The sequence below is a fragment of the Oenanthe melanoleuca genome, chromosome 1A (assembly GCF_029582105.1).
Source record: "Oenanthe melanoleuca isolate GR-GAL-2019-014 chromosome 1A, OMel1.0, whole genome shotgun sequence".
Classification (NCBI taxonomy): domain Eukaryota; kingdom Metazoa; phylum Chordata; class Aves; order Passeriformes; family Muscicapidae; genus Oenanthe; species Oenanthe melanoleuca.
The window spans coordinates 23,898,227-23,925,594 of record NC_079334.1 but is presented as its reverse complement, the minus strand read 5'-3'; the positions used below and the strand labels follow the sequence as shown (position 1 = coordinate 23,925,594).

The following is a 27,368-nucleotide window of genomic DNA, read 5'->3' as shown; positions in this document are numbered from 1 at the left end:
TAGGCAAATAAATCCTTATGCATTAAAACATCAATAGGGTTTCGCTGCTGTAAAAAAATTACCTGGAGAAAGGGGGTTTGTACAGTTTTCTAGAATAGGAAGGCTCGTTAAGAGTTTCTGAAACCTAGCAGGAGATTGTGTCCTAACATCACCCCATCCAGTGAATCAGGATTTGCTAGTTCCCTTTTGAGAGGGATAAGGAGAATTTATTCTTTCACCAGACAGAACAGGTTTTCAGCAAGTAACTCGGTGCTGGAGCTCTTCCAGATGTGAGCAGCCCTGGATGTCTGCAGTACACTCAAACTTGTTTTTTATTTTTTGGCCTAAATAAACATTGTTTTATCCTGTAAGAACTGGGGCTTTCTTCCCCATGAGGACTGTAACTCAGCACTCCTCAGGGATGCATACATAGAAACCTTGGGGCTCCAGCATTAGCATGTTTTTAAGGACAGGGTAGACAAAGTCAGGAGGGGCCCAGGAGGGACTGTAGGACAAAGCAGTGAAATGGATTTTGGCAGTATATAAAACAGGAACAGGTACATGTTTGGCTCCCAAGAGCAGATAAACGGGAACAGCCACTTCTCAGGTGACTGGGCAAGGAGGGGGCAACTCTGATACCAAGTGACTCAAGAACCTGACAGCTGCTTTTAGCTACAGCTCTTGGGGTTACTCAGATTACAGGCTCCCTTTTCTCTCAGCAGCCATACTGGGGAGTTATTGAGCAAACATGAAAAGCTGTGCCAAAGAAGAAGGGAACAGATGTGGTTGTTGGAACAGCAACACCAATAAGAAAGAAGTGGGCAGTCAGGAGGCCAGATCTAGTGACTAGAAACCATGAGACACGGGAGCAATGCTGGCTTAAGAGAAATAAATAATTGACCAACCTCTCAAGGTTTCATTTTGAGAGAACAGCTGGTCTGATGTGACTAAAGACACTCTTCCTGTGCCATAACAGCAGAGAAGATCTTTTAAGTCTACGATACAAGGATTTAAGTGCAATAGCAAACACTTTTATGAAAAGAGGAGCTGAAGTTCATACAGTGAAGTAAACAAATATGTTAGGGCTCTTTCGGAAGGAAGCACTGAACTACCTGGGAAATATTAGATACTTGGAGCCAGTGGTCAAAGGTTAAATGCTATAAAACTCATGAGCAAGTTCATTTGCAACTTGTCATGCCAAACGTTTACCAAAGCCACTCGAAGTTTTAACTCTGTGACAATAATAACTGTCTTTAATCTTCAGTGAGGTGAAGTTAATGACAGCACCCATTGGATACAGCTGCTAGGTTGATGAACCACAGTGGGATTGTTGATGTGCACTCCATTCTTTAACAGGGCTGTGCTGTGGGGCTGCTGCTTCCCCTAGGATTCCACATGTGCTGTAGATCAGTACTGAGTTACTGAAAGGACTCAAAAGAGAAAATAAGCATGAGGAGAGCTTCCCTCATGAGATAGAGATAGAAAGGTTAAAACAAATACTAGGACACAGGCAAATAATGTATAAAAACACAGGACCAAAGTTGCATGTATCAATCTCTTGATCTTTAATTGTTTCCCATACTGTTAATTAAAGGCATTCCCAAGCAGTCTTTGATGAGGTGAGCATGTGTGTGCAAGGACACAGGACCTATCAAGCACTTCCTTCAATCCTGATCTACAGATTTCCAGCATACAGAGATGTGCAGGATGCTCACTAGGTAAAGGGGATACAAAGCCCCCTGTCGCCGTGAGGAAGGACAAAACACAGGTGACAGATGTTGGAACCATTGTTTTGTCAATGGCTTTCTCCCTTCTGTTCTTCTGTTCCAGTGCTGCAAAAAGAAAAACAAGCTATTACAGATACACTACTGAGCTGCAGACTGTATCCTCCTCCCAAAACTGCACAAGGTGGGGTTTACATAAGGGGAATTGTCAACAGGCCGGTGCAGTCTTTGCAATCTTTTAAGTCGTAAGTTTTAGCTGCACAGTGCATGCTGGAAAACCCCTGATCAACTGGAATATACCCACCAAACTGATTATACATCTATATTATTTACAATTACTTCTCTGAAACAGCCTCTTTGTTCTATAAAGAATCAAGTACACACAAACTCAAATCTTTACACAAGAAAAAGCTAACCAGAATAACAGAAAATGGTAGAAAGTGTAGCAATGCAGATAAAGGTGAATCATTGCCATTCTTCCTTTCTGCAATGAGTCTGAATGGTCCAACTACTCCACAGATCCCTGTTGTAACACCCACCAGACAATTTGTTCTGATGGGGTCCAGAACTCTTAAATTGTTCACCTACATCAGAATTTAAGACAGTACGCGATTCTGGTTTTTTAAAGAGTCATTCTGTGAGTTAGGAGAAGACTTATAAACAGGTAGAACAAAATAATGGAATCGTTTAGGTTGAAAAAAAACTTCAAGTTCATTGAGTCCCAATTGTTAACCCAGTACTGCCAAGTCCACTGCTAAAGTCCTTAAGTACCTTGTCCACACCTTGTTTAAATACCTGCAGGGTGTGTGACTCCACTGCTTCCGTAGGCAGCCTGCTCCAATGCTGAACAACCCTGAAGAAATGTTTCCTAGTATCCAATCTAAACCTCCCCTAGCACAATCTGAGGCTATTTCCTCTTGTCTTGTTGCTTGTTACTTGGGAAAAGAGACTAAATCCTACTTGGCTACAATCTCCTTGAGCCTTCTTTTCACCAGGCTAAACAGCCCCAGCTCCTTCAGCCACGCCTCATAACAGGTGTGTTTTAGATCTTGTCAGCTGTATCAAATATAATGTAATCAATGACGGTCTATACCGCAGACAACAGAGAGACTTCAGTGTTCCTACATTACACATCCAAAGAAGGATAAAAGAGTTCGTGAGGGGTCTAAAGCACAGACCAGTCTCTAAGAAATGCATGGTGTGGAGGATGCCCAGATACCAGTCTGATCTATGCTGGTACAAAACAAAAAAGTTCATAGCCAAAGGCATATCCGTGTCAATGTGTTTAACTGCAAGTGCGTCTTCTAAGCTGTTGCCGGCTGTATTTCCTTGTCTGAGATTCCTCCCTGCCCCACGCGAACAGAAAGCACAATTAATTACATTGCTGGTGTAGTTAATGACATACCCTTTAATCATCGTCATCGTCATCCTCTGGGACAAAGATATCATGTTCTTCAAGTAAGGCTGCAAAGTTTTTACTGATCTGAGTACCAACATACAGGAAAGGGATCACGACGCTGAACACTCTGAGAAGGCCGAAGGGCGTCTGCAAGGAGTCGATTGTAAAAAGTGGATCTTTACATACAAGTAAGACGCATTTTGGCTGAACCGGCGCACTCACGGCTCCACAGGCGCGGGAAGGGCCCGGGAAGCGGCCCGAAGAACGATCTACGTCCCTAGTGCCACCCCCCGGTCACCGCACAACGCTTTATTATAATATTCTAGCATTACAAACAGACCCGCACCAGCGAGCGGGGAGCCCGGGCAGGTCTTAGGAAGGGGGAGGCGGTCGCCGGTGCCAAAGGGCGGTGCGTAGGCGGGTCTTGATCTCCCCCTTATGCCGCAGCGCTGCCTCGCTCAGGGGGACACGGGCCAGGTGAGTCCCGCAAGCTCCGGGGGCCGCTCCCGTCTCCTCCCGCTACCGAGCGCTTCCGCATCCCCGCCCGTAGCCCTCCGCTCATTGGTCCCACGCACTGCCACTCACCCCAGCGCCCCGCCCACAGCAGCTGTGCCCGCACCGATTGGCTGCCGCTGCCTCCCGTTGTTGCCGCCCCCGCCTGCTCGCCCCTCACCTTAACCGGCTTGGGCAAAATGGCGCCGCTGCGGGTGACGGTGGCGCTCCGGGAGGGCACCAGCGGTGGGCCCGGCACGGCCCAGCTCGCACGCCCCGAGCGAGCCACGGTCGCCGCCAGGAGCCGCCCGGCTGCCGCTGCCATCGTCCCGCCTGCCCCGAGCCGCGGCCGAGCCCGGACGTCACCTGTGATATCGCGATGCTTGTGGGGAGGCGGCGAGACCGGCGCTGCGCATGCGCGGGGCGAGGCCGCGCCCTCCCCGGTGTGTGGGGGCGTTTGTCGGTGCCCCGGAGGGACGGGGCCCGGGCCGCCTCCCGCCGCCTCCCGATCAGGGCAAACCCGGCCCTGCGGACACGCCCCGGGGGTTTCACTGCTCCATTGGCAGCGCACGGACTACAAATCAAACCGCTTTATTCGGCTTCGCTGCATAAAATACAAACTCTAAACAGTGTAATGCAATGGATAATACAAGTTCCGCGCGTAAAACAAACTCTAAACAATGTAATGCAATGGATAACACAAATTCCGCGCATAAAACAAAGGCGCATGCAAAACCGCCTCCTAAAAACAGGAAGACGTCCTACCTAAAACAGAAGCACTTGGAAAGGCAGGAGTCGCTCGTAGTGTTTTCCAGGTAATTGTGCGGAGGGAACACAATTTTGGTGCTGCTGCTGAAAGATTACCCCGTGCATTTATTTCAGTGGGGACTTTTTTCAGCTTCTCTGCAAAGGCAGCCGAGAGAGGTAACATTGAGGGGTGGCTCCCCCAGGCACTATTAGTAACACAAAATGTCTGATCTTGGTCATGATTGTCCACCACATGGCTAAGAATGGCGACAGGTAAAGCCTTCAGGTTGCTCTTCACCTGGACTCAGTGGAAAACAAAACAGTTTAACAAAAAAAAAAAAAAAAGGTGCAGAAATTGTCTATCACAGGCTCAAATCTGAAATGCCAGCCTCAGAAAAATGTAAGGATTTAATCAAGTATTTTAGCAGATTGAGAGCCCTTCTCAGCACAGCTCACAAAGGCCATGTCAGAATTGCCCTTCCTCTTTCATTTTCTTTTAAATTTTAGCACTTTACTCTCATTGCTTGTTCACAAAGAAAACTCTTAGAAAGGGATCTTACTTCAGTACTTTAAGAAAAGTACCCATTTAACTTCAGTATTCAGCTCCCCCTTTGCCAAGGAACCTGTTTAGATAGACATTCTATTTTTTTTTAAATAAAAAGGGGAAGTGGAGGCAGGAGATAAAACAGTCCAAACCTGAACGACTGGAGAAAAACCCTGTGTGGCAATCAGTCTTACTTTGCTGTCAGGGACCATGTGCGGTGAAAACTCCCTGACTTTCCTGTAACAATCTCTGCCTGCAGAAAGACAGACAGGCTGCTCCAGCTGAATGTTCAACCTCAGGAAGCTGAAATCCCCATCTCCTGCCTGGGGGCTTCTTCAAAGGCACTGCCAGCACAACCAATTCAGCTGGGCTGGCTCGATAGCCTCCATCTCCGAGGAGGCAGTGCAGCACTCAGCTGCTTCCTGCCTAATGAAGCAAGTGGCAGTGGTGGTTAAAAAACCTGTACTCCCATACAAATTTGGGCATGGCTTCCATTTGGGCATGGCAACCCTGCTACAGGAGTGGGATGGTGAGAAAATCCTGATCAAGCACATCCAAAGTCATGCAGCTCCTTGGAGACCTAGCAAAGGCCCAGGCACGGATGGCTGGGCTGAGTATAAATGTGGATCAGGACTCAGCCATTTTCTTGTCAGCACTGCAGAATAAAACTAAAATTGCAGAGAAAATGACTCCAAATGTGATCAGACAGAAAGCAGAGCACAGTGCCTCATTTGCAGGGCTGGGGATTTAGTTGGGATATGTGCTAAGGCAGGTAGCGTGGAAATCGTGCCCTTTGAATGGGACAGATTAAAGTATTAAATATAAGCTCTTTAGTAGTGTTACGAGCACAATCCTGGCTTATTAAAACAAACTAAGCTTCTTAAAAGTGAAACTGTCCTTAAATGAATAATACTGTCTCAGTTTCAGTTCTGACAGAACTGGCTTTGTTAATTTATTTTCCCTTCTGGTCACTCCCAATTCTTTGGCCTCATATAGGAACTGCCACTACATTTTGATTTGTTTTGGAAGCTGAGTCTTTACTGTCAATCTGCTTTATGTTAATGTGAGAATCAGGAATATTCTCTCTGTATTTTATTAAAAAAAAAAAAATAACCAAAGGAAAATATTTGATAAATTTGATCTAGGTCCCAAAACACTCATGCTCAGAGCAAGGAGGCACTGGGTAGTGCAATCCCCTGATGCTGCTGCCCTGGCATGGGAAAGGGGACATATTTACAGCCAGGAAAGCTGCAATACTGAACTCTTCAAGCAGCAGGGCAGGACCCTACATCCAACCAGCTGAGCTGCTGATGAAGCCAGAGCCTTGCCCCATGCCCACCTGCTTCTGATTTTTCTGAACTGTTTTCACAAAAGCAAAACAAAAATGATCCTCCCAAACTTGAAGACCCTTACTGTGAAGTAACACAACCACGAACTGGAGAAGACTGGATTGCATTACTCGCAAGTGAAGGTTACATTCTCACTGCCCAAAGTCATCTGCAAGATCTAATTTAAGATCTGATTTCCTCTAATATACCATCGAGCCATAATTAGGCAGGAAGCTGGAAGCTCATCATCTTAAACTTCCAGAGACATATTTTAAAAAGCACCAAGAGTTAATAGAAATTTGATTTCTGCATTGGCTATCTCTACAGGCTATTTCAAAGTAGGAAGCCAAGTGTGTTTAAGTCCAGAAAGGTTCAAGCCTGTTATGAACTGAAATGGGCTTTTGCTTTCCTAGAAAAGCTCTTTAACAAAACAGGACAATAAAAACAGGTTTTATGTTTTTAGAAGGGAAGCATGCAACTAAATAAGGGGGATTTTTAAACTGCATCCCAAGGGTGTTCTAGTCTCTGAACTTGGCACCCACCTACTCGTACCGTGTGCCTTGTGGCCAAGGTTTCTGACCTACTGATGGACAAGTCTCTTTCCATAGTGAGGTGACAGGCATGCCCTTCCTGCAGCCCTCCCAGCCTGCTGGGAGGATGGGATGTGCTGCAGATATCAGCCAAGCAATGCTGACATGAAATCAGAGGAAGTGCCAGCAGGCCAGGTACAGGCTCAGTAGAAGGCAGCGATATGGCTTTGACACAAAGGCAAGCCCAGACACTGCCAACACCCATAACTCACTCCCACACCTTCACTTCTCACGAGACCAGCCCTCTCTCCCTCCCCACTCCTTCAAAGCCTCTCCTCCAAATGTGCAGCACTGCCAGGAGCTGGGCAGAGCCATAACACTCAGAGAGGCCCTGCAGGAGCGTGGATCTGTACACCCTCTTGGGAAAGCAGCCTGATGAGCTGGCTGAGCCCTGCATGGCACTTTGCAGGGGCTGTGGTCTAAGAAAAGGCTAAGAAATCTACTCCTGCCCAGGCAAAGAGGCTTTAGTATCCCTGTTCAGGAACAGGGAAACCTTGAGCCAGAGATATTAGCAGGTTTGGTTACCACTTGACAGAGTCCAGATCAGCCCTGGGGAGCTCCTGGTATCCTCACTGTGGCTTCAGGCCAAGCTTCCTGTCTCCATTTCAGACTTGCTGCTGAGTATGAGCACACAAAGAGATAGTTGCAAGACCATGATATCCACATCCTGAAGGATTTAGCTGAAAGAAGGGTTAGTAGATGAAACTAAAAAAACAATGCAAATGCCCCAGCTGCTGGGCCAGCAACAGCTGCAGTGGCTCACATGTAGTGAGAGAGGCACAAGGCTGGAGGCATGTGCCAGGGCCAGTGACCTGTCAGAGGCACTTCATAAGAGCCCAGCCTTATCTGCTTCAGAACAAAGGCAGAAGGACTTTGGTACAAGACCACAAACAGTAATAAACACTGACCAAAAGCAAACTTCCACACTGAGAAACAAAACAAAACAAAACAAAAGTGGTGAAGGAGGGGTGGGGGATGAAACACCTGGAGCATCCACTATGTCAGGACAGTAAGTGGCCAAGCCTGCCCATTGGCTGATTTGGGCAGCTCCTACTTCCAGCAGAGAGAGTTTAAATAAAGGTGGCTCCACTGGTGTTACACACTTTCCAGCTGTATAAAGCCTCATGGAAATTAAATGTGAGGTTTAGAGGAGATTTGAGTCCCTCCAAAGGGAAGCATACACACACTGCACACTCAGCCACTCCTGAGGGCAGGGGCAAGCAGAGTCCCTCACTTCACTCTTCCTGCAGGACAGGCTGCTGGGCAAAGCTGGCCAGTGACTTGTGTCCTGTGCCCCCAGTCACGGGTGTCCCCTCTTCTGCCTCTCCTGCCACTCCCGTCTCAGCACTGCGATCTCCTGCCCGTACCAGTTGTGCAGCTTGGAGAAGCAGATCGTTTCTGGTGACACTGGGCTCTCCAACATGGCTGGTGAGAAGCCAGGTGCTGGGGATGCTGTGGCACTGCCAGCGGCCGAGCGCCGGCGTGGAGGCAGGGGCGGGGGCTTCGTTTGGCCCCCATCATGGTCATTGCAGGTGGCCCCACTGGTGACACAACCACCACTACTCCACGTGGAGTAGCCATTCTCCAGGGTGGTGGGCTTTTCCTGGAGAGGCTGCAAGGCAGGGTTGGAGAGATGCCTCTTCCTGCCAGAGGAGGAAGAGGAGGATCTCTGTGGAGACTTACGGCAAGCGGCCAAGCTCTTGCAGGCTTCCTCCAGCTGCTTCTCCAGCTCCCTCACCACCAGCCGCATGTAGTCGAAGCTGGCCCGCGAGAGCGCCTTCACCCAGGCCTCCATGGCAGCCTGCCCGTCGGCCACCAGCACGTAAGCCCTGGCACCGGCGTCATCGAAGCGGATGGCGAAGGCGAACTCCTCGGCGGCCTCGCACAGCTCCACGGTGCAGCCCTCCAGCACCACCAGCCCCACGGGCTCCCGGCTCTCCCGCTCCTCGAAGTAGAAGAGGAGGTTGCCCTTGAGGACGAACCACCGGCGCTGGTAGGAGGTGCCGTGGTGGTGGCCATGGTGGTGGTGCCGCTCCACCCGCTTGCGCAGGAAGCCGGCGTGGTCGGCGGGCGAGTCGCAGGTGGCGTAGTGGGCCACGCTGCGCTCGTTCAGCTTCATCGCCCCACCTAGGAGCAGAGGAAGAGAGGGGGAAAAGGTTGGCTTGGTGTAAGGAGCATGTCACTGGCCCCACCACAAGCAGCCTGAACCTGCTCCCAACTCCAACAGACATTGATACAGGACAGTGTCTAACCCAGCAGTACCCTACAAAGGGCACGCTGGTTCCTCGCCACTGCAAAGAGGAGGTCACTGCCAGAGCCTCTCCAGCCAGACACCTGCCTTCCCTGGAACGCCAACACTGCTGTTTCATTTCTTATTCCACAAGTGACCTACTTTGCTGGTTTTTAATGGGGCACATCAAAGAAATTTGCTTCTGCCTGCGAGGCACTCATTTTGCTCTCTATTAGAAGGCAGGATAAGGAGAGTGTTTTAGACCCAAGGGCTCCTGAACTTACACTTCTGCCCCCTTTCCCTACTCCCTGTCTCCATGCAGGATCACCCAGCCCCACCAGCCTTCCTGGCAGAACTCCCAACTCCAGCAGCTTCACCAGCAGTGGGGTACAAGGTGGCGTACCAGCTGTGCAGGTCAGACTGCAAACCCCTGCTGTCTTCCTTGGCCAGGCTGCTCCCTAGCCGAGGGTCTCCGAGGCCTCAGAGTGATGAGCACCATCCTTTGTTAGAGGAAAAGGATGAAGAAGTTACTGACCAGAACAGTTTGGGACTAACAGAGCTAAGAGCTGTGTCACTCCCACCCCAGAAATTCTGGGTCCTCAGTGCAGGCAAGCTGCACTGGAAACTGCGATGGCAAAACTGGGGGAACATGCATTCTCTCCAAAGCCTGGGCCCCATCCCAGATCAGGCCAGTGCTCCTGTCAGTTTGTTTTCTGGCTCCTGAGTTTGTTTTGGGTTTATTAAAAGAAAAAAAGAAATATTTTATAAAAGTTGTCACTTCCCCATTTGTGGCAGGCAACTCGGCAAATCAAGGAGGACAGAGCCTTGAAGAACAGAGCTAGCACAGCCTTTGTGGATTGTTCAATTGCAAAAGGATTTCCAACCGCTAGAACTCCACACACAGAAAAATGCAGAAAACAAACCGCAGCCACCACTCCCAGGGCAGATTTAGGCGCCAGGAGCTCCCCACTGCTGAGCAACATCCAAAATCCCTCCCGGAGCCCCCATCTCCCTTCAGGGTTTGTGGGGCACGGCTGAGGACATGGGGGCACGGAGCCCAGTTGAAAAACGCCCAAACCCCCGATCAGAAACCAGGAAAGGCTGTTCCCTGGAGGTGCTCTGCCCTGGGGAGCTTCCAGCCTGGCACACTCAGGCTGCGGACAGCCGGGGCGGCCCTGACGCGAGGGGGCTGCGAGGGTCCCACGTGTGCCGTGCTGGGCTCTGTGTTTTTATGAGCGGGCGCACGCCAGTGCAATGGGGCCGCGTGTCTTTGTGTGTGCGTGTGCGTCTGTGTATCCCCCTGTGTGTGTTCACCCTCCGTGTGCGTGTGTTCCCCGTGTGCCTGCGACCCCCGCGGCCGCTCCCGCCCCGCCGCCGACCTGCCCCGGCCCGGCCCGGCCCGACCCCTGCCCAGCTCCCCCCCCCTGCGACGGCGGGACCCCGGCCCGGCCCGGCTCACCTCGGGCCGCTGCTGCTCGGCGGTGCGGGCAGCCCGGCCCTGCGGCGGCCGGGCTGGGAAGGCTCCTGCGGCCCCGGGGCCGTCCCGCCGCGCCGGCAGCACCGCCCCGCCGGGGCCGGGGGAGCGGGGGGGCCGGGACACCGCAGCCAGAGCGGAGCCGCGTCCTCCCGCGCCCCTCCGCTTCGCCGGACACCTGGGGGGGACCTAAACTCCCCGTCCCCAGCAGGCAGGGGGCGGCGGTGACAGAGCGGCAGCAATGGGGTGCAGCTGCAATGGGGCGCAGTACGGGCTGGGCGCAATGCTGATGGGTACCAGCTATGGGGTGCAGCAGCAGCCGGGTGCGATGCTGGCAGGGTGCAGCGGGGGCAGCGGCATTAACGGGGTGGCACGGCTATGGGGCGCGGTGCGGCGGGGCTCGGGAGGCGTGGGCGGCCGGTCAGGTGATGCGGCCGGCATCATGTGAGCGGGGCCGGGCCGGGAGAGCCGCTCTGTGCCCCGGCAGCGATGGGGACGGTGCTACCGAGCGGGCTGGCCCTGGCCCTGGCCCTGGCGCTTCCCTCCCTGGCCCTGGAGAACGGGCTGGCGCGCACTCCCCCCATGGGCTGGATGTCCTGGGAGAGGTTCCGCTGCGACGTGGACTGCCAGGAGGATCCCCGCAACTGCATCAGGTCAGGGGTTGGGGCTCGGTCAGGTCGAACTTCGGGCGCCGTCTGCATCCCTGGGACCCCGGGGTGGATGGTGCATGGGAGGCGGGAGGCTCAGAAGCCCCGGTGCTGGGCCGGAGAGCCCCCGGAGCTGAAGCATGTGGCCAGGCTTTTCAGGCACTCGGGGAAACGCTTCCTCCTCGGTGAGATCAATAAACACGAACAGGGTTTAAATGGGAGCGCTAAAGACCCTCCTATGGCCCGGACCAGCCCTGCAGAGCCCCCAGTTAACCCCCAGATCCCTCTGCCTACCTCACCTGGTGAGGCACAGGGTCGCAGAGTCCCAGCCTGCCATGTGTCCCTCAATCCACAGTGAGCAGCTCTTCATGGAGATGGCAGACCGGCTGGCAGAGGATGGCTGGAGGGAGCTGGGCTACGAGTACGTCAACATTGATGACTGCTGGTCTGCCAAGCAGCGGGATGCGGCCGGGCAGCTGGCTCCCGACCCCAAGAGATTTCCCAGTGGAATTAAGGCTCTGGCTGACTATGTGAGTGACTCCTGAGGGCCATTGGGGATCTCTGTCCCCATGCCAGTATGGTGGGAGAGCTGGGAAGGAATAGAGGACCCTGGTGCCTGGCAGACAGCTTGGATCCCTTCATTTGCTCCTTGCAGCTCTGCTCTCCTCACAGGTCCATGCCAGGGGCCTGAAGCTGGGCATTTATGCTGACCTGGGCATCTTCACCTGTGGGGGATACCCAGGCACCATGTTGGAACATGTGAAGCAGGATGCCCAGACCTTTGCAGCGTGGGGTGTGGACATGCTGAAGCTGGATGGGTGCTACTCGTCTGCAGAGGAGCAGGCAAAAGGTAAAAGTCCACCAGCCTCTGTCATTCCACCCCTGCTGCTTGGGTTGGGCAGCTGGTCCTCTGCAGCAACACTCAGCCAGCCAGTTCTTCCCTTGTGCCTCCTATTGCAGCTGTTATGAAAAGATGCAGGAGTTTGTGTGCCCTGGAGCTGGTGTAAGGAAGGAAGCCAGGCTAGCCTGGTATTCCCCTTGCTGGGTGGGCTGGGACAAAGGATGCTACTGGGACAGGGGCTGCTGACAGCCACTCCCTTCACTGGTTGTCATCTTCTCTCCCTAAGGATACCCAGAAATGGCGAGGGCCTTGAACGCCACAGGCCGCCCCATTGTCTACTCCTGCAGCTGGCCAGCATATCAGGGGGGTCTTCCCCCCAAGGTAAGGGTTTTCCCATCTGTTGGCAAGTTCTCTTGTCTCCTGTGCCCTGGAGGAGCTCTTGCTGGGAGCACCAGGACCAGAGTGTTACACCCCACTTACTGTCCCACCCTTGGATAGTGCTGCAGGTCCCCAGAGGGAATGTGTCCTTCCTGCCAGCATCTGGGGAACACTTGGTGGTCCCAATATGGCTAGGTGAAGGGAGTTTGTGGGAAGAAGGCTCTGGGGTGTATGTTCTCCACCCTACTCAGATGGTGTGGTGTTGGTCCTGATAGTCTTCTTGTAAGACAATCCCGTCTGGTTTCAGTGCTTTAAATAGGATAATGTTCCTAGTATATGTTTCTTGAGAATTAGTTGCGCCCACATATTTCCTCTTTCACTTTTTGAGTCAGTCCTGAGCTGCTCTCATTCTTGTAGCTGATGGGTTATCATATTTCCCCATGGCCTGTATGGTTGTTTTGCCAGACATCCTCTTGTACTGGGGTGTACCCAAACATAGTGGGATATGACTATGACTATATGATCTTGCTATATGATCTTGCCTCCTCGCCCTTCTCCAGATTCCTCTGCCTTTCACACAATTCGACAGTGCTACCCCGGCCTCCCACACCTTGCAGAACAGTTCTTTTTTCTCTCCTGCCTGACACTGTTCTCCCTGTCAGGTGAACTACACCATCCTGGCAGAGATCTGCAACCTGTGGCGTAACTATGACGACATCCAGGACTCCTGGGAAAGTGTGCTTTCCATTGTGGACTGGTTCTTCACAAACCAGGACGTGCTGCAGCCAGCAGCTGGCCCTGGGCACTGGAACGACCCCGACATGGTGCGGATGGGTGGTGGGTGCTTTGACCCTGTCTGGGGATGAGGATCTCCAGGGATCTCCTTCTAGGGGCAGGACAAAGGAAAAGGTCCAGGAGCAGGTGCCCTGTTGCTGCAGAGGCAAAAGCTGGTGTTGCCCTTGGCTAAGCTGTGGGAAAAACCCGTGTTTGCAATGAACCTTTCACCACTTGAGTTTACCTGTCAAGTTCTCTAGGTGTTCTTGTCCTTCCCTGCACATCCTGAGGGCAAATAGTGGTGAAACAAAGGGTGTTAATGCATGCATTTGAATGCATGTTGCTAGCAGGGATGAGATATCTCAGTGGCTGTGGCACCAGTGGTGGACTACTTAAGGGGAAGCAAAAGCATGTGTGAGGTTTCTCTTGTGCGTTCCCTCCCAGAAGGAAACAGCATCACCACAGGTGACAAGCAGACAAATTTCTAACCTTTTTCTGCTTCTTCCATCTTTTCACCATCTCCCTTCCAGCTCATCATTGGAAACTTTGGCCTTAGCTATGAGCAGTCACGCTCCCAAATGGCTCTGTGGACAGTGATGGCAGCTCCACTCCTCATGTCCACGGATCTCCGCACCATCTCCCCCAGCGCCAAGGAGATCCTGCAGAACCCCCTGATGATCCAGATCAACCAGGACCCCCTGGGAATCCAGGGGCGCAGGATTGTCAAGGTTAGGGGGAAAGCAGATGTATTTGGGAGAGCAGACAGAAGTAGCACAGAGCATCAAACAAATGGAAGGGAAAGGGAAGTGATGCAGAGAAACAGAGCAGGAGAGCTGTGGGAGTTGTGGGCCTGCTGTGGTGTAGCAGCCCCACAGGGCAAAGTCAGAAGTTACACTGCTCCTAGCAACTCTGCCTCACCCACCTATCCCCACCTCTAGGAGAAATCCCACATCGAGGTGTTTCTGCGCCCACTGTCCCAGGCTGCCAGTGCTCTTGTGTTCTTCAGCCGGAGGACAGACATGCCCTTCCGCTACACCACCAGCCTGGCTAGGCTCCACTTCCCTGAGGATGCCGTCTATGAGGTGAGCCCCACTGCCACCCTGCATAGCATGCACATGGATCCCCCTCCTCCCAGACCTCTATGCATTTTGGGGGAGGGAGAGGGAGTACTCTCACTCCATGGCTCTGGGATGAAGGGGCAGCTGCCCACTGGATCACTCTTCTGGTTCCCACTGCTGTGCCCTATCCTGCTATGCCATGTCAGTGACCACAGCTGGCCCCCAGGATGAAAGGTCTGGAATTGCTGGAGTTCCATCTCTCTCTTTCACAGGTACAAGACGTGTACGTTGGGAAGATCGTCGGGACCTTAAAGACAGCAGACAACTTCACAGTGGTTATTAACCCCTCGGGGGTGGTGATGTGGTATCTCCGTCCTGTGGCACTCCCGCTACAACCCTGGCATGTTGTCAGACAGCAAGCCCCTGGCAAGGGTTTCCACCCAGCCCTCCTATGACAGGGCCCAGTGGATGGGCTGTGGACCAGTGCCAGGGTGAGCTGTGAGCCCCCAGGGCACGTGGCTCTTCACTGCACCAGTGCCTTTTGCTGGTGAGCCCAGCAATGCTGGGCAGTAACCATCCCCTGGTACCAGCTCGATCATGTCTGCTCCATCTTTGTGAATCAGGAATTCTTGTTACCCACTGTCTAAGGGTATGCAGAGCATACTGCCCTGGTGATTGCAAAGTCTTTTGAGATCCTCCTGTGGAAGACGCCACACAAGTAGAATCCAGCCACTACTGAAGTTTGTCAGCTCTGACATCTAAGAACTTCATTGCTTTGAGCTGGGTACTACTGGCTGCTGCAGGGGCTGTTTGAACTACACCTGTAGAAAGGCTTTGGGTGCTTTAGTATCTCCTAGGGTTGTCACATCCCCTTTTCCTTTTTCCCCTCAGCCTCACCACCCAAGTGTGTGATGGTGTTAACCTCAAGGATCAGAATTGGTCACCTTCTTTCTTCCTTTTGCTGTCATCAGCTTGGTTTAGAGTAAGGGGCTGTCAACAGGGCTGCATCTCTCCCACATATCCCCACTAGGACCAAGAGCTCTTGGAGGCATGATGGTCCTGTGCAGTGAGGCTTTGCTTGCACATGATCCTAGAGGCCAGCACTACTGCACGCTAGTGTGCTAGCACTGTATTAAAGCCACTCTGGTAGAAGTTTACAGCAGAGCAGAGCAAAAATCTCCACAAGCCATACATGACCCCAGGAACTGTGCTGAGGTACACCAAAAACTGCAGAGCCATAGCATGCTGTGTAGGAGTGCTGGCAGGAAGATGCTGATACTCAGTTCATGTGGTCCTTTGGGTTGGGAGTTGGTCACAGGTGCCTCCAAGCTGAAAGTTGCATCCTTCTTTCTCTAGAAAGAATTTCTGCTAAAAGGAGGATCAGATCCTACTCCAGCAGGCTGAAAACTTGGTGTTTCTCAGGGAAAGGCTTCTTCTCCCAGGGGCCCTTGCATCCACAGCTCTATCCTGAGGAGAAGCCTGCACTAATAAACTGAAGTGAGTGTCAGGATACTCTAAAGCCCTCAACTGCTTCACCTCCATACAGCAGACAACCTATGGAAGAGTTCTAGGTGACACAAGATTAAGCCTCAGACTGGGGAAATACATTTTAGATTAAGAAAAAAAAAAAAATAATAAAAAATCTCTCTTTCTATACAGCTGTGAGAGGGTTCCTGGTCATCTGTTCATTCTGGTTCCTGAAAGACTAAATGGTTGATTCTGGCCCCTTCCAGAAACTTTCTCTGGGGTGCAGGGTCAAGATACTGCACACAATGCTTGCAGTCCTAATAAGGAAGAACTTACTAACAAAACAAGGTGCTGGCTTTGTTCTTGGAGAGTGATTGAGGTAAATTGATTGAAATAAAAAGAAGTAAACTCTGTTTCATATGTTGCTAGCTATAGCTGCTTAGTTAAGATAGGATTTCAGGGTACTTGCCTCAAAACAGGAACAACTATGCTAGGAAACAGAAGTGGCTTCCTGTCAGAAACTGGACTGATGCAGAGTAGGAAAAGGCTTTCCAGTTACATCATGTCCAGCAGGGCAGCAGCATTCCTTGGCACAAGGGGAAACAGATTTTACAGTCTACAGCCAAGTGCCATTTTCCTTATTATGCTGGAAAAAAATTGCTGGCAACAAGTTTCTTTTAAAGACTTTAAAGGCCTTCCCCTCTGGTGTAATGTACACAGAAGAGGTGCTATGAATGTAGCTGTAGTGAGTAGCAGTGGGGAGACACAGCCCCTGCTATATGCAGTGATGGGACATGAACATGTGGCAATTTTGGGTATCTGGGCATAACCACAGGCACCAGCCAGCCTTCCACCCTTCCCAGGGAGCAAGGGGATAAGCTCCACCTTCACTCCCCCCAGTTACTTGATTCCAGGTCCAGCTTAGCCACATATCAGGGAGAGAGATGTATACTGACCCACAGGTGACCTGAGGGAACAGCAGTAGTGGTCAGTTCATTCCAGCCTTCTGTGCAGTGTGCAAGAATTAAGGTCAACACAATACCCACACAACAGTGAACTGGCAGATAAAGGTATCAACACTCCTGTATTAAAGTGCAATTCAAAAAGTTACAAACATTCATGGTTCACTTTGTTTTTTAAATACAGAATTGTTAGAATAGAGTATCTTTAAGTCAGAAAAAGTGTTTATAGATAAGGAACTTACTTCCCCCCACGTGGAACTTTAGGAATTCATACTTTTAAGTTGTGCAAACCTGACTTGCAGGAAAGCCCTGCCATACAGGGAAGTAAGAGGGAAAACACACCTTCCCCCTCCTTGTGAAGGCAGGGAGGCTGTAGGAAGAAGTACAATCACCCTATATGTAAAGGATCACAAAGGCCTCCAGCACACTAGAGACTCTCTTCAGAGCAGGTTTAACAGCACTATGTCATAAGGAAAAACAAAAGGTTGTGGCTGAGCAGCCAGAGTCTCTGCAAGAGAGCCAAGCATTAGTAACTCCCACCCAGACAGCAGTTCCCAGCTGAGGGACACTGCACCTGTAAGCAACCAACTCTGGCATTACAGTGCCCACCTGCCCACGTTGCCCAGATGTGGGCACACACAGCCTGGCTCCAGCAGCAGCAGGAAAAGGTGAAGGCCAGTTTTCCCCTGTGGAGGTAGCACACAGCACAGATCTGCTCAGCAGAGGGAGCCAGGGCTGCAAGACTTGTCTCCTGACAAGGCTAGTGCCTGGTCATCTGCCTAATGTAACATACTTTGCTCCAAGGCAGGCAGCCTCCCGTGCAGCACTTGACTCCATTATGCTTGAGGAATGGCTGCTTACACAGGATCATTGCAGAGATGTGGGGCAGGCTCAGACAGGGAAAAGTCAGACTGATCCTCAGGCCTGCCAGTCTATGAGCTCACTGCCCTGAGGCAAACCTTTGTTTGCTTCTCTATTCAATGGTTACAAAGACAGCTTGGTTTGGACCCACCCCCTTCCCTCTTGTAGCCAAATGCTTCAGGGTCTCTTCAAATGCACTTGCCAAAGTCATCACCCCTCAGCTGTTAGTCCAGGATGCCACACACTTCAAACACAACACAGGATTTCCAAAGTCCCATCTCACACTGAACTGCCCTAGAATTTAAGGAAATTTAACACCTTTCTAGGGCACCTGAGGGTCTATGCAGAGAATCTCATAGCTCTCTACATTTTTCCTCCTAGATGGTCCTTCAGAAGTCAAAAGTTTGATATCCCAAGTTGTTTTTCTCCAACAAGATCCCAGAGCCTTCACATTTTAGTCCTAGATTAGTCATGTGATACAGTTTAATAAGAAGTCCATCTCTTTCCTCAAGCCAATGTCAGGGCAAAAGGCTAGTCCTTGGACCCCACGAGATAAAGCAAGTAAGTAGCAAAGTGCTGTTCTCCTGCCTTGTATTGCCACTGACTCAGTATTTAAGGAGGGCAGGTGCTGAGCTGCCCAGCACTATATCTATGGTAGAGAAACAGAGATCTAGAGATATGCTAACTTGAGGGGTACTAGCAGCCAAGTTATCTTCAGGGAGAGAGAATGTGGGAGGCTGGCCGCAATTTCCTTCTGTTAGTTGTTCTTCTTATCCTCAGGAGGTGTATAAGGAGGTGGCTGATCCTGGAAAGAGATACAGTAGAATCAACAGCTATTCTTGTTTCATGACCAGCTCTTTCCAGGCATTCCCATGATTTGCTCACCAGAAATGAGTGCCCTGCAGTGAGCTACAGATAGAACCAAGTTCTATGGTTTAAGCTGTCATTTCATCACACCATTCCTCTCTAGTATTAGCTTTGTTCCATGATACATGCTGTCTCCATAACATTTCTAGGAAAAGTCCCCTCAAACCTGGGTAACAAATTGTCTACTGCAAACGGATGTTTTCAATGCCATCCTCCCTTCCCTTCCAGGGCTTTGTCCCTGTTGAAGCTCACAGCTCTGACCCAGCAGACAGCAAACCCTGGGCTGAGGGGCAGCTTTGCTACTCCATCAGTCCCCAGCCTGCTAGAGCCAAGCAAGGCAGTGAGGGGCACAGCAAGACTGCCATGTACCAGATTGAGGCTACAGACAACCTACTGGCTGCCACTGACTGAACAGTAAGAGACCTCCCTGTCTCCATGCAGCCCAGAAAGAAAGCAAAACAGAAACCCACATGCCATCATCCCTAAATGACCTATTCTTCTTTAACTCTCCTCATTTTCAGGCCCAGTGGATGCAAAGAGCTCAGTGTTTTCTCTGTGGCCATGCAAGTCTTATGCCTTTAGGGCTAAGACAGGTAGTAAATGGTGGTCATTAGGTCAATCTTAAGGCCTTCCTCCTTTCCTGACTGATAATTTAACCAGCCTTCTTCATGGGAGCCTCCCTCCCAGAAAAATTCATACTTTCTGTGCCTGTTCAACACGAAGATACACTAGACTTTGCTAAGAAAGCAAAGCACCATCTCTGCTAGTGACAGAGGAGGGAGTAGGCACATGAAGACCCAGTATGGTACTCACCATGGGCATGTACACATTGTGTGGGTTGGCAGGGTTGTAATATGCACTGGAAGCAGCTTCCATGGCCTTACTGCCTCCTGGAAAGGAAGGAGAAAAACCCACCTTAAATATCTGAAGTAATGGCCCTAGCCTCAGAGCCTTCTTCCCAGCCTCACCTCTTCTAAGGAGGCAACAAAGGCCTGAGGAGCCAACAGGAACTGCAGCAAGCTGGGTTAGAATTCAGAGCAGCTCAGGAAAGCTGGCCAGGGCTGACCACAAGCTGTACAGTGCAAGGCTGAGGAGCTCCCTACAGAAGACTTGGAGCTCTTGCAACAACAGCTTCTCCACCCCATGCTTTGCCTGTGCCACCCTCAGCCCAAGCCCCCAAGCACCCTTTTGCACCCAGACCCTGGCAACTGCCCAATCCCATTTACCTGGCATTCCTGGTGCCACCCAGGCTGGGGGAGCTGAGGGGGCTGAGGATCCTGCAGGAGGTGCCCCAGAATAGGGTGGTGGAGGTGGCATGTACATGGGGTTCATGTTCGGAAGTGGTGGGTAAATACCTGAAAAAGACAACACCAGGTTGATGCTTTGGATCACAGACCATGGGACAGAGGGGAGAGAGCTCACAGGCCCAAAAGCACATTAGCTGGGGACAAGAAAGGTGGTATGGGAAGCTCTCCAGGCTTGGCAGGGATGCAGACAGCAGTGATTTGATAATTTGTTAATGCCTGTCATGTTAGCAGGCAATAATTCTCTACCAAGCAGCAGCACAATTTGCACACCACATTTTCATGTAGCTAGAACTATAGCAACACATGGGTGTGATCACCAGCACATGACAGATTTCTGCAAGGACATGGAGACAAAACTACAGCAACCCTCACCAAAACCCTCACTGTACCATTTCTTCACAGCTAATACCAGACACAGTCATCATTACACAACTTCCAAACCTGGAGTCTGGGCGTAGGGATACCCCATGGGCTGTGGAGCAGGTCCGTAGGCATTCACTGGAGGTGGTGCATAGGGGTAAGAGCCGTTGGGTGGTGCAGGGGCAGCGTAGCCTCCCGGCACAGGGGAGTAGCCCCCGGGGGCAGGAGGGTATCCTCCAGGAACAGGGGTGTATCCATAGCCAGGGTTCTGCAGAGGGACGCCACTGGAAGCTAAGGAATATATGCTTAGTAAGACAGACATCTTTTCTTCAAATTAAATGTAGAGAATAACATTAAAATAGTCCTGTAATGCAGCACTGTTTCCCTTTGTGTTGGGTTGATGTGGCCACAAATATGTATTCTATCACCATCTGTTGAAGCCAGGTGGGGCAGTGATTCCTTATCTCCGTGGCACATACCATCTGCTAATGGGCCATCTTTAAGAGTAGATGGGGCAATCATCTTTATCTTTTCCACAGCCCATCTTCCCTCCAGGAAGATATCATCTGCTGCTGGCCCATTCATTCCCACTGTATGACTAATAAAATTACATCATCCCATTGGGAGATGCTCCAGCCAGGGGGAGGAGCCAAGCCTTTCCTACCTAGATAAAAACTGAGATTTATCAAGCAAATTATCCATCTTTCCACTGGATTCCAGAGGAACAGCAGACCTTTCCACATAATCTCTGGACCTTCAGAGGAAAACTGCACCTTTCAAAAGGAGCACTGCTTCAGCTGAACCACATCTGCCACTGCAGGGGGACTGTAGCCACCATTTATTTGGACTGCTACCAACACCCTGACTGACAGGGTGTCAGGTTGTATTCTGACTCTGTCAGGGTTGGGACTGTTCTTTGTAATACTGTATTTCTATTTTAATTTTCCTAGTAAAGAACTGTTATCCCTAATTCCCATATCTTTGCCTGAAAGCCCCTTAATTTCAAAATTATAATAATAATTTAGAGGAAGGGGGTTTACATTCTCCATTTAAAAGAAAAGCTTCTGCCTTTATTGGCAGACACCTGTCCCTCAAATTAGGATACCTTTATGTAGATTCACTAAATAATAGTCCTGGCATATAGTGCCATATAGTCCTGATGTAGTACTGTGCCTGAGAAGCATTAGTCGCAGAGTGCTACAGGAAACCAGCTGCAAAAATACAACCTCAGGTCTCAGGCCCACCACAGAGCTCCCACTGCTTGAAGAAAACACCACTGTAAAGCAAGTAGTAGTGTCTTCCCTTTTTTTAATATACTTTCTGAAAACAAGTACATTTTAAAATGCATTTCCTTAAGAATAAAACTTTATCAGAAAAAAAGTACTTGTTCCTCCATTTGAAAATTTTAGAAAAAAATTGTTTTTTAAAACCTATTTCTCCCCTCTCCAAATATGCACGTTAGCTTTCCCCACCTTACTGCTCTATTTTAGAACTGAGCTGAGAGTAGGTAAGTGAAACAATTTTTCATGATCATATATTTCAACTTTTTTCCAGGAGAAATAAGGTTCTGTAGAAAAAGGTGGTCCACCTCAGGTGCCCAAACCCCAGAATACTCTGACTGCACAAAGCACTAAGATGAAATAAAGAAAAAGGAATGAAAGGGGAACCAAAAGTTCCCCTGAAAGAGAAAAAAATACACCTCTTCTTTGCTGTGGAAGAGGGCCTAGGGTACTCCCTCTTCCCATGAAGTTCAGAATGAGTGCAATTTGCTTATTAGCTCAGCCAACCACAGGGGAACCACAGGATCTGAAAATCCCTTACCACTAGAAGCAGCTTTCAACATCAGCTGTCCAAACTCAATGGCTCCTCCACTGTTGAAAGTCAGTTTAAATGTCCCCTGCCCTTCCCAGCCACCTAGGAGAAAGAATTAGATTGGAATCAGGTTATTAGCCTCCTCAGTACCAGCCAAGACAGCAAAATTGTTTATATTTCAATTTTTTTTTTCTTCTTTATTTCAAAACTATTTTGCATCCTTTTACCATGGAGAAAGAGTCATGGCACTGCTATCAGATGTCCCCCAAAATAATATCTCAAGAGGATCACAAATTTATTTATTTACCCTTTGAAAGTGATAGTCATGTAGAAGCAGCCGACTCTAAATACAAGGCTGTTTTGTTCTTTCCTGAAAGGTTTAATGGAAACTAATAATGAACAGTGTAAAGACAACATTTATTTCACTGAGGATATTAATTGAAAGCTCTCAGATGAAGTTTTATTGATATCCTCAGTGAACTACAGATCAGGATCTGCAACTCAAGCTAGGATTTAAATCAAATGCAACATCTTTAATCTCACTGACATGCAGAAGCTCAGACAGATTATTAAATGATGATGTATAATAGCAATTTCTCAGAAAAAAAACTTCAAGTAGGTCTTGCAAGATAAGTAAGAGTGCTTTGTTTCCCTAGGGCTTTTTGGGATTTGTTTTTTTTTGATAGAAGTGCTTTAGGTTCTGGTGTTCTTAACAAAAAATATGTGTCATTTAAATATAAGACTTATCTTCCTTTTTTAACAATTAGATTAGTATCAAGAGAGATAGTCTCTTGGGAAGAAAGTAGAAATAATTTATAGAAATATAACAAAAGAATCCATATGGATAAAGTCATTCCTTTGGTGATTTACTTTTATAAAACCTCTGCCTTAGAATTACTGCAGCCCAAGAGAGTGGGCTGCTCCACAATCCTCAGAGAAGCCACTCACTTTAAAACATTGTTACAAACAGAAAGCAAAAAGAATAAACACCTCAAATGCCACGAAAATGCACATAAAAGGGCTGAAGAGGGAAGAAATTTGAATCAGAAGCCATGTTTCCAATCCCTGGTTATCTTTTGCAATTCCCCATGTTTGGTCATAACCACCACTGCTAAGTCTTACCATGGCTTCACTATCAAATTGGGATCAAAGCTAAATGAATGATGGAGAGCAGACTCCCAGATCCATGCAAACCACACCCAAGGGGCTCCTGACTTCCCAAAAGCCAAAAGTGGTTGCTAATTCTAATTCTGTGTATCAACAGCATGGACTGGTGCCTTGATCATTTACCCACCCTTCCAGGTCAAAGACAGGAGATAAACAAGCACATTGGGAAACTGAGTAAACATGATACACACAGCAAGACAGAATTTAGAGAATTAAACAAAAATCATCCTGGGCAAGTCAGTCCGTGGGCTGGGGGCAGAAAGTAACATGGTAGCAGTGCCTTAATGTACAGGAGAGGGGAGTTACCCTCAGTGTGGACACATCAGCTATACCACCACAGCTGTTCTGCCTTTCGTGTGCACATAAGCTGGTCTGGTGTTCAGCAAAAAAGGCTTTGTGATGCTTGGGAAGAGTTCAACCTACAAAGCACTGGCACCTACCTCCAGCCTCAGCCTGGATCTGTCCTTTGATGTAATTGGCAGAGAAAACAGGCTGCTCGATTGAGCATCCTTTCACCAAATAGAATGGCATCATGAAAGACAGCATAGGATCCTTGCCCTTGGACACAAAGATCATCTGCAAGACAGGAGGGAATGCTTCTGAATTACCTGAATTCAATAGAAAGAACGTGATGATGGAGTTCTCATCATATCAGCATCCAAAAAGAGGGTAACTTAACCTCTAGTACAAGTATGCATTGAGTTATTTCACAGCTTTAATACTGGGGTCCCCCAACAGATTTGACAGCACATGGCTGACTCACCTGAAGCATGTACATTCCAAAATAATAAACCACTTAAAATACACCTGCACATTTACAGAGTTCTACTGTCTTGCTTTTTAAGGATAAGCTATGAGAGTTTGCAAAAAGGACATATCATTGACCAACATGATATGAAATATATTCTCTAGACAGCGATTCTCAGGATTGCATGTGCCTTTGCAGGTGACTGGAATGGTGACATAGGTATGAATTATCCCATTTCCACCTTTCCTTCTCCTGTGTAGTGCTGTCAGTGGTTCCTTCCACAACAAAAATCCCTTCTTCTATCACCAACTAGGTTTCTGGTTTAAAGTTTACAGGATCCCTAAAGAAAGAAGCAACCCTGCTGGCATCAGACTTACCCTGTAAGGGGTGAGATACAGCATTCCTTTCTTGGTGCCTTTGAAGATTTCAGGTTTGCCTGTCACATCACTGAAGGAGAGCTCCACATCTTTACACTGCTTGAGGACACTGCAGGAAGAAATCAGACCGGTTGGAGAGACAAACTAGGTAACAGCTCTGACACATACCTTCTTCATACATGGAAGGGAATAGCTCAGCAAAACTCTGAATATTATCCCAAAGCCCTGCTGTGGGAGGGAGGATTTATTTGGATTGGAAGAATTCATCCTCTCATGTGAGGCATGCCCTGCTTCTCCTTCATAAAGGGCACCTTTAATACACAGGGGTGTTTTGTCTCCAAAGGTGTCAGACTAAAGAATTCCACCCTGCACACAAAGACCCTCAGCCCAAAAATCAGGGCACAGAAAGGGCTGAGGTCAGAAACCATCCCCTTGATGCCAAGGTTTAATCTCAGAGCAATCCTCCATCCTGAGTCCATGCTCAAATCAAGTCCACTGCACTGGAAAACAGCACTGCTGTAACACCACACCCACTGTGCAAACTGAGGAAGTGGCTGCACTGAAACCCTCACTGCTGACCCTGGCTCACATGACTTAAGAAAGTTTTTGTAGTAAATAGTACCCTGTTAAGGAATGAAACAATGAGTCAGCACGGTCAGCAATAAAGGTGTTATTGTTGGATATCTATGGGAACATTAGCACAGTTTCCTAAAGACACAAACCCAGAGAATTGTGAACACTGCAGGGTTAAGGGTTTAGAGGTGCATGAAAAATTAAACATATTATGAGAAAAATTTAGTCATCTTGGGAAAGCATGGGACTCTATGGTGCAGATCTAAACATATCACAGAGTAAGAAAAATCTGCAGAATAAACAAAAGAACATTGGGGATGATAAACCTTCAGCATGTTACAGTGGCAGAAGACTCCAAGGCGTTTTATGGCTCAAGAGCATGAAAAACAAAGTGACAAAACCCTAAACAAACACAAGCCTGAACAAGCCGGATCTAAAACAATCTTTATGTATTCTGCTCAGCATACTGTAGAAGTCAAATAAAGTCAGGAAACTGTGAAATTATTTGAGGAAGAGAGGAATCTGCAGGGCTACCATATGGAAAAATAACCAACTGTCCTATAGTTTCAGATTGTTTGCTCTTTAGGGAAGAACACTAGATATATATGAAAAATGCAGTTAACCAAGAATGAAGACATTGAAAAGTCTAGCTTTGATGAGAAAAAACAACCTGACCAAGAAATTCTACTGGGACACTACTCCATAGCTGAGCTAGATGGAAATTCTCAGACTGGCTGGAAGGAACAGACTTATAGGACAGCAGAGCTCTTTCCATTTCCAAAATGCAAGGCAGACACATATATTCTAAGCTAAATGCAACCAACCTTTTAACAGCTTTAATCTTACCAGAACACTTTCTCAATCAAATGCCTTGTAGCAGCATTTCACATCATTCTGCCTCACTGGGAAGAATTTCTATGTAGTCATTGTAATGTTTACTCCTTTGCAGCTACTCACACAAGCAAATAACATGCAACCACCAGCACAGAGAGTAATTAGGCTGCTGAACCGGTCTGCACCTGCATGCCTGTCCAGGGCTGTCACCCCGGGGAGGCTGTGCACCCTTTGAGCCACACTGCCCTCACCTGTGACTGAGCAGCACCTCAAATAACACATGGTTTTATGATCTCAACCCAGTGTTAAGGCTTGGAAGGGATCTTGAAGATCACCTAGTCCCAACCTCCCTGCCATGGCCACCTTCTACTTGCTCAGTTTGCTCAAGGCATTATCCAACCTGGCTTTGAACACTGCCAAGGCTGGAGCATCCACAGCTCATCTGGGCAACCCCTTCCAGTGCCTCACCACCCTCACAGTAAAGAATTTCTTCCTAATGTCTAGCCTAAATTTCCCTTCTTTCAGCTTGTACCCATTACTCCTTGTCCTACACTGCAGCTCCTGATCAAGAGTTCCTCTGTGCCTTCCTGAGACATTCAGATACTGCAAGGCTGCAGGGATGTCTCCACACAACCTTCTCTTCTCCAGGCTGAACAGCCCCAACATTCTCAGCCTGTCTTCACAGAGGAACTGCTTTATTCATCCTACCAACTTTGTGGTCTCCTCTGGACTTGCTCCAACACTTTCATATCCTTCTCGTGCTGGGGACCCCAGAGCTGGATGCAGCACTCCAGGTGAGCTCACACCAGAGTGGAATACAGAGGCAGAATCACTTCCCTCGACCTTCTGCTCACAATGCTTTTGATGCAGCCAGGATTCAAAGGGTAGAGAAATCTCCTTTAAACCAGCATGAGCTCAATATGTCAGAGGACCGTCCTGACTTAAGTATTACGAGTCAAACTCAATTGACTCCAAACTCAATACAAGATGGAGCATATTTTTGGAGTGCAATTTTCTTATTGACCACCAGACCCAAACCAGCTCCTTTGATCCTTTTACTTCGATCCTTTACTGGGCCTCGGGTTTCTAGAATTTCTCTAGATTTTTCAGGATGCTGGGAGCAGCCAGACACGACCAAACTGAAGGCCAAGACTGTGAAGCTGCTCCGTCAATCCCCGCTCGGGGCGAGGGCAGGCTGTGCTTCCATGGAGAGGCGCTTCTCCGCGCAGAGGAACTTTGAATTTAAGTTCCTTACTTATGAATTCAAGCGATCAAGATTCCTACCTTAAACAGGCTCTGCCTCTCTGGCGTCACTAAGTGTATAACCTTTAAAAAACCCCAATTCCTTGATTTTACAAGCGATGGCTCAGTCTTCACGCAGGACGCCCGTTGGAGCGGCTTTAACGACCCCCGAGCTTCCGCGGGGAAGACGGGGCAGCTCTGCGGCCTCCAGCCAAGCGTGCTGCCCACCGCCCGCCTCAGCCCGTCCCCACCGTGCCACGGAGCCCTTTACAACGCACACCCCGGGCCCCCCCGGGCAGGAAACGGGGGTCGCCCCAGTGGGAACCTCCCACCACCGAGCCCTCCCGTCCCGGCGCTGATGAGGGGACAGGGGGCGAGGAGAGCCTGCCCAGCCTCGCGTCCCCCCCGGTACCTCTCGGCATTGGGGATGACGACACCTCCTTCCTGCGAGTGGTGCCTGTTCAGCGCCATCTTGGCCCCGCCAGCCCCGCCCCTGACCCGGTGGCGGCAGTGACGTCACACGCAGCGCAGCCCCGCCCCCCGCGGCGCACGCGAGGCGGAAGTGACGAGAGCGAGGCGGAAGCGA

At 49.5% G+C, this 27,368-nt stretch overlaps 4 protein-coding genes across 5 annotated transcripts; 1 reads left to right on the top strand and 3 right to left on the bottom strand.

Moving 5' to 3' along the window:
* Positions 1-1,520: 1,520 nt before the first annotated feature.
* Positions 1,521-7,339, bottom strand: SMDT1 (single-pass membrane protein with aspartate rich tail 1). The gene is made up of 3 exons (XM_056509306.1): positions 3,776-7,339; positions 3,109-3,249; positions 1,521-1,811 (listed from the first exon to the last, which is right to left on the bottom strand). Exons 1-2 carry the CDS (start codon positions 3,917-3,919, stop codon positions 3,112-3,114), a joined length of 282 nt encoding a protein of 93 aa, XP_056365281.1. The 5' UTR covers positions 3,920-7,339; the 3' UTR covers positions 1,521-1,811; positions 3,109-3,111.
* Positions 4,170-10,896, bottom strand: PHETA2 (PH domain containing endocytic trafficking adaptor 2). Of its 2 annotated transcripts, none has more exons than XM_056509280.1 (3): positions 10,805-10,896; positions 9,437-9,533; positions 4,170-8,930 (listed from the first exon to the last, which is right to left on the bottom strand). In XM_056509280.1, the coding sequence occupies exon 3, from the start codon at positions 8,920-8,922 to the stop codon at positions 8,104-8,106; it is 819 nt and encodes a 272-aa protein (XP_056365255.1). In that variant the 5' UTR covers positions 8,923-8,930; positions 9,437-9,533; positions 10,805-10,896; the 3' UTR covers positions 4,170-8,103. The 2 variants fall into 2 exon arrangements, with proteins under 2 accessions (XP_056365255.1, XP_056365246.1); XM_056509271.1 differs by lacking the exon at positions 10,805-10,896 and adding an exon at positions 10,493-10,582.
* Positions 10,897-10,966: 70 nt separating this feature from the next.
* On the top strand, positions 10,967-16,090 carry NAGA (alpha-N-acetylgalactosaminidase). Its single transcript, XM_056509245.1, has 8 exons — positions 10,967-11,160; positions 11,510-11,684; positions 11,827-12,004; positions 12,282-12,376; positions 13,036-13,197; positions 13,678-13,875; positions 14,086-14,229; positions 14,478-16,090. The coding sequence occupies exons 1-8, from the start codon at positions 10,997-10,999 to the stop codon at positions 14,658-14,660; spliced, it is 1,299 nt and encodes a 432-aa protein (XP_056365220.1). The 5' UTR covers positions 10,967-10,996; the 3' UTR covers positions 14,661-16,090.
* Positions 16,091-16,730: 640 nt separating this feature from the next.
* On the bottom strand, positions 16,731-27,360 carry WBP2NL (WBP2 N-terminal like). The gene is made up of 8 exons (XM_056509256.1): positions 27,195-27,360; positions 24,134-24,242; positions 23,449-23,584; positions 21,851-21,943; positions 20,111-20,320; positions 19,589-19,717; positions 19,176-19,252; positions 16,731-18,300 (listed from the first exon to the last, which is right to left on the bottom strand). The coding sequence occupies exons 1-8, from the start codon at positions 27,251-27,253 to the stop codon at positions 18,253-18,255; spliced, it is 861 nt and encodes a 286-aa protein (XP_056365231.1). The 5' UTR covers positions 27,254-27,360; the 3' UTR covers positions 16,731-18,252.
* Positions 27,361-27,368: the final 8 nt, after the last annotated feature.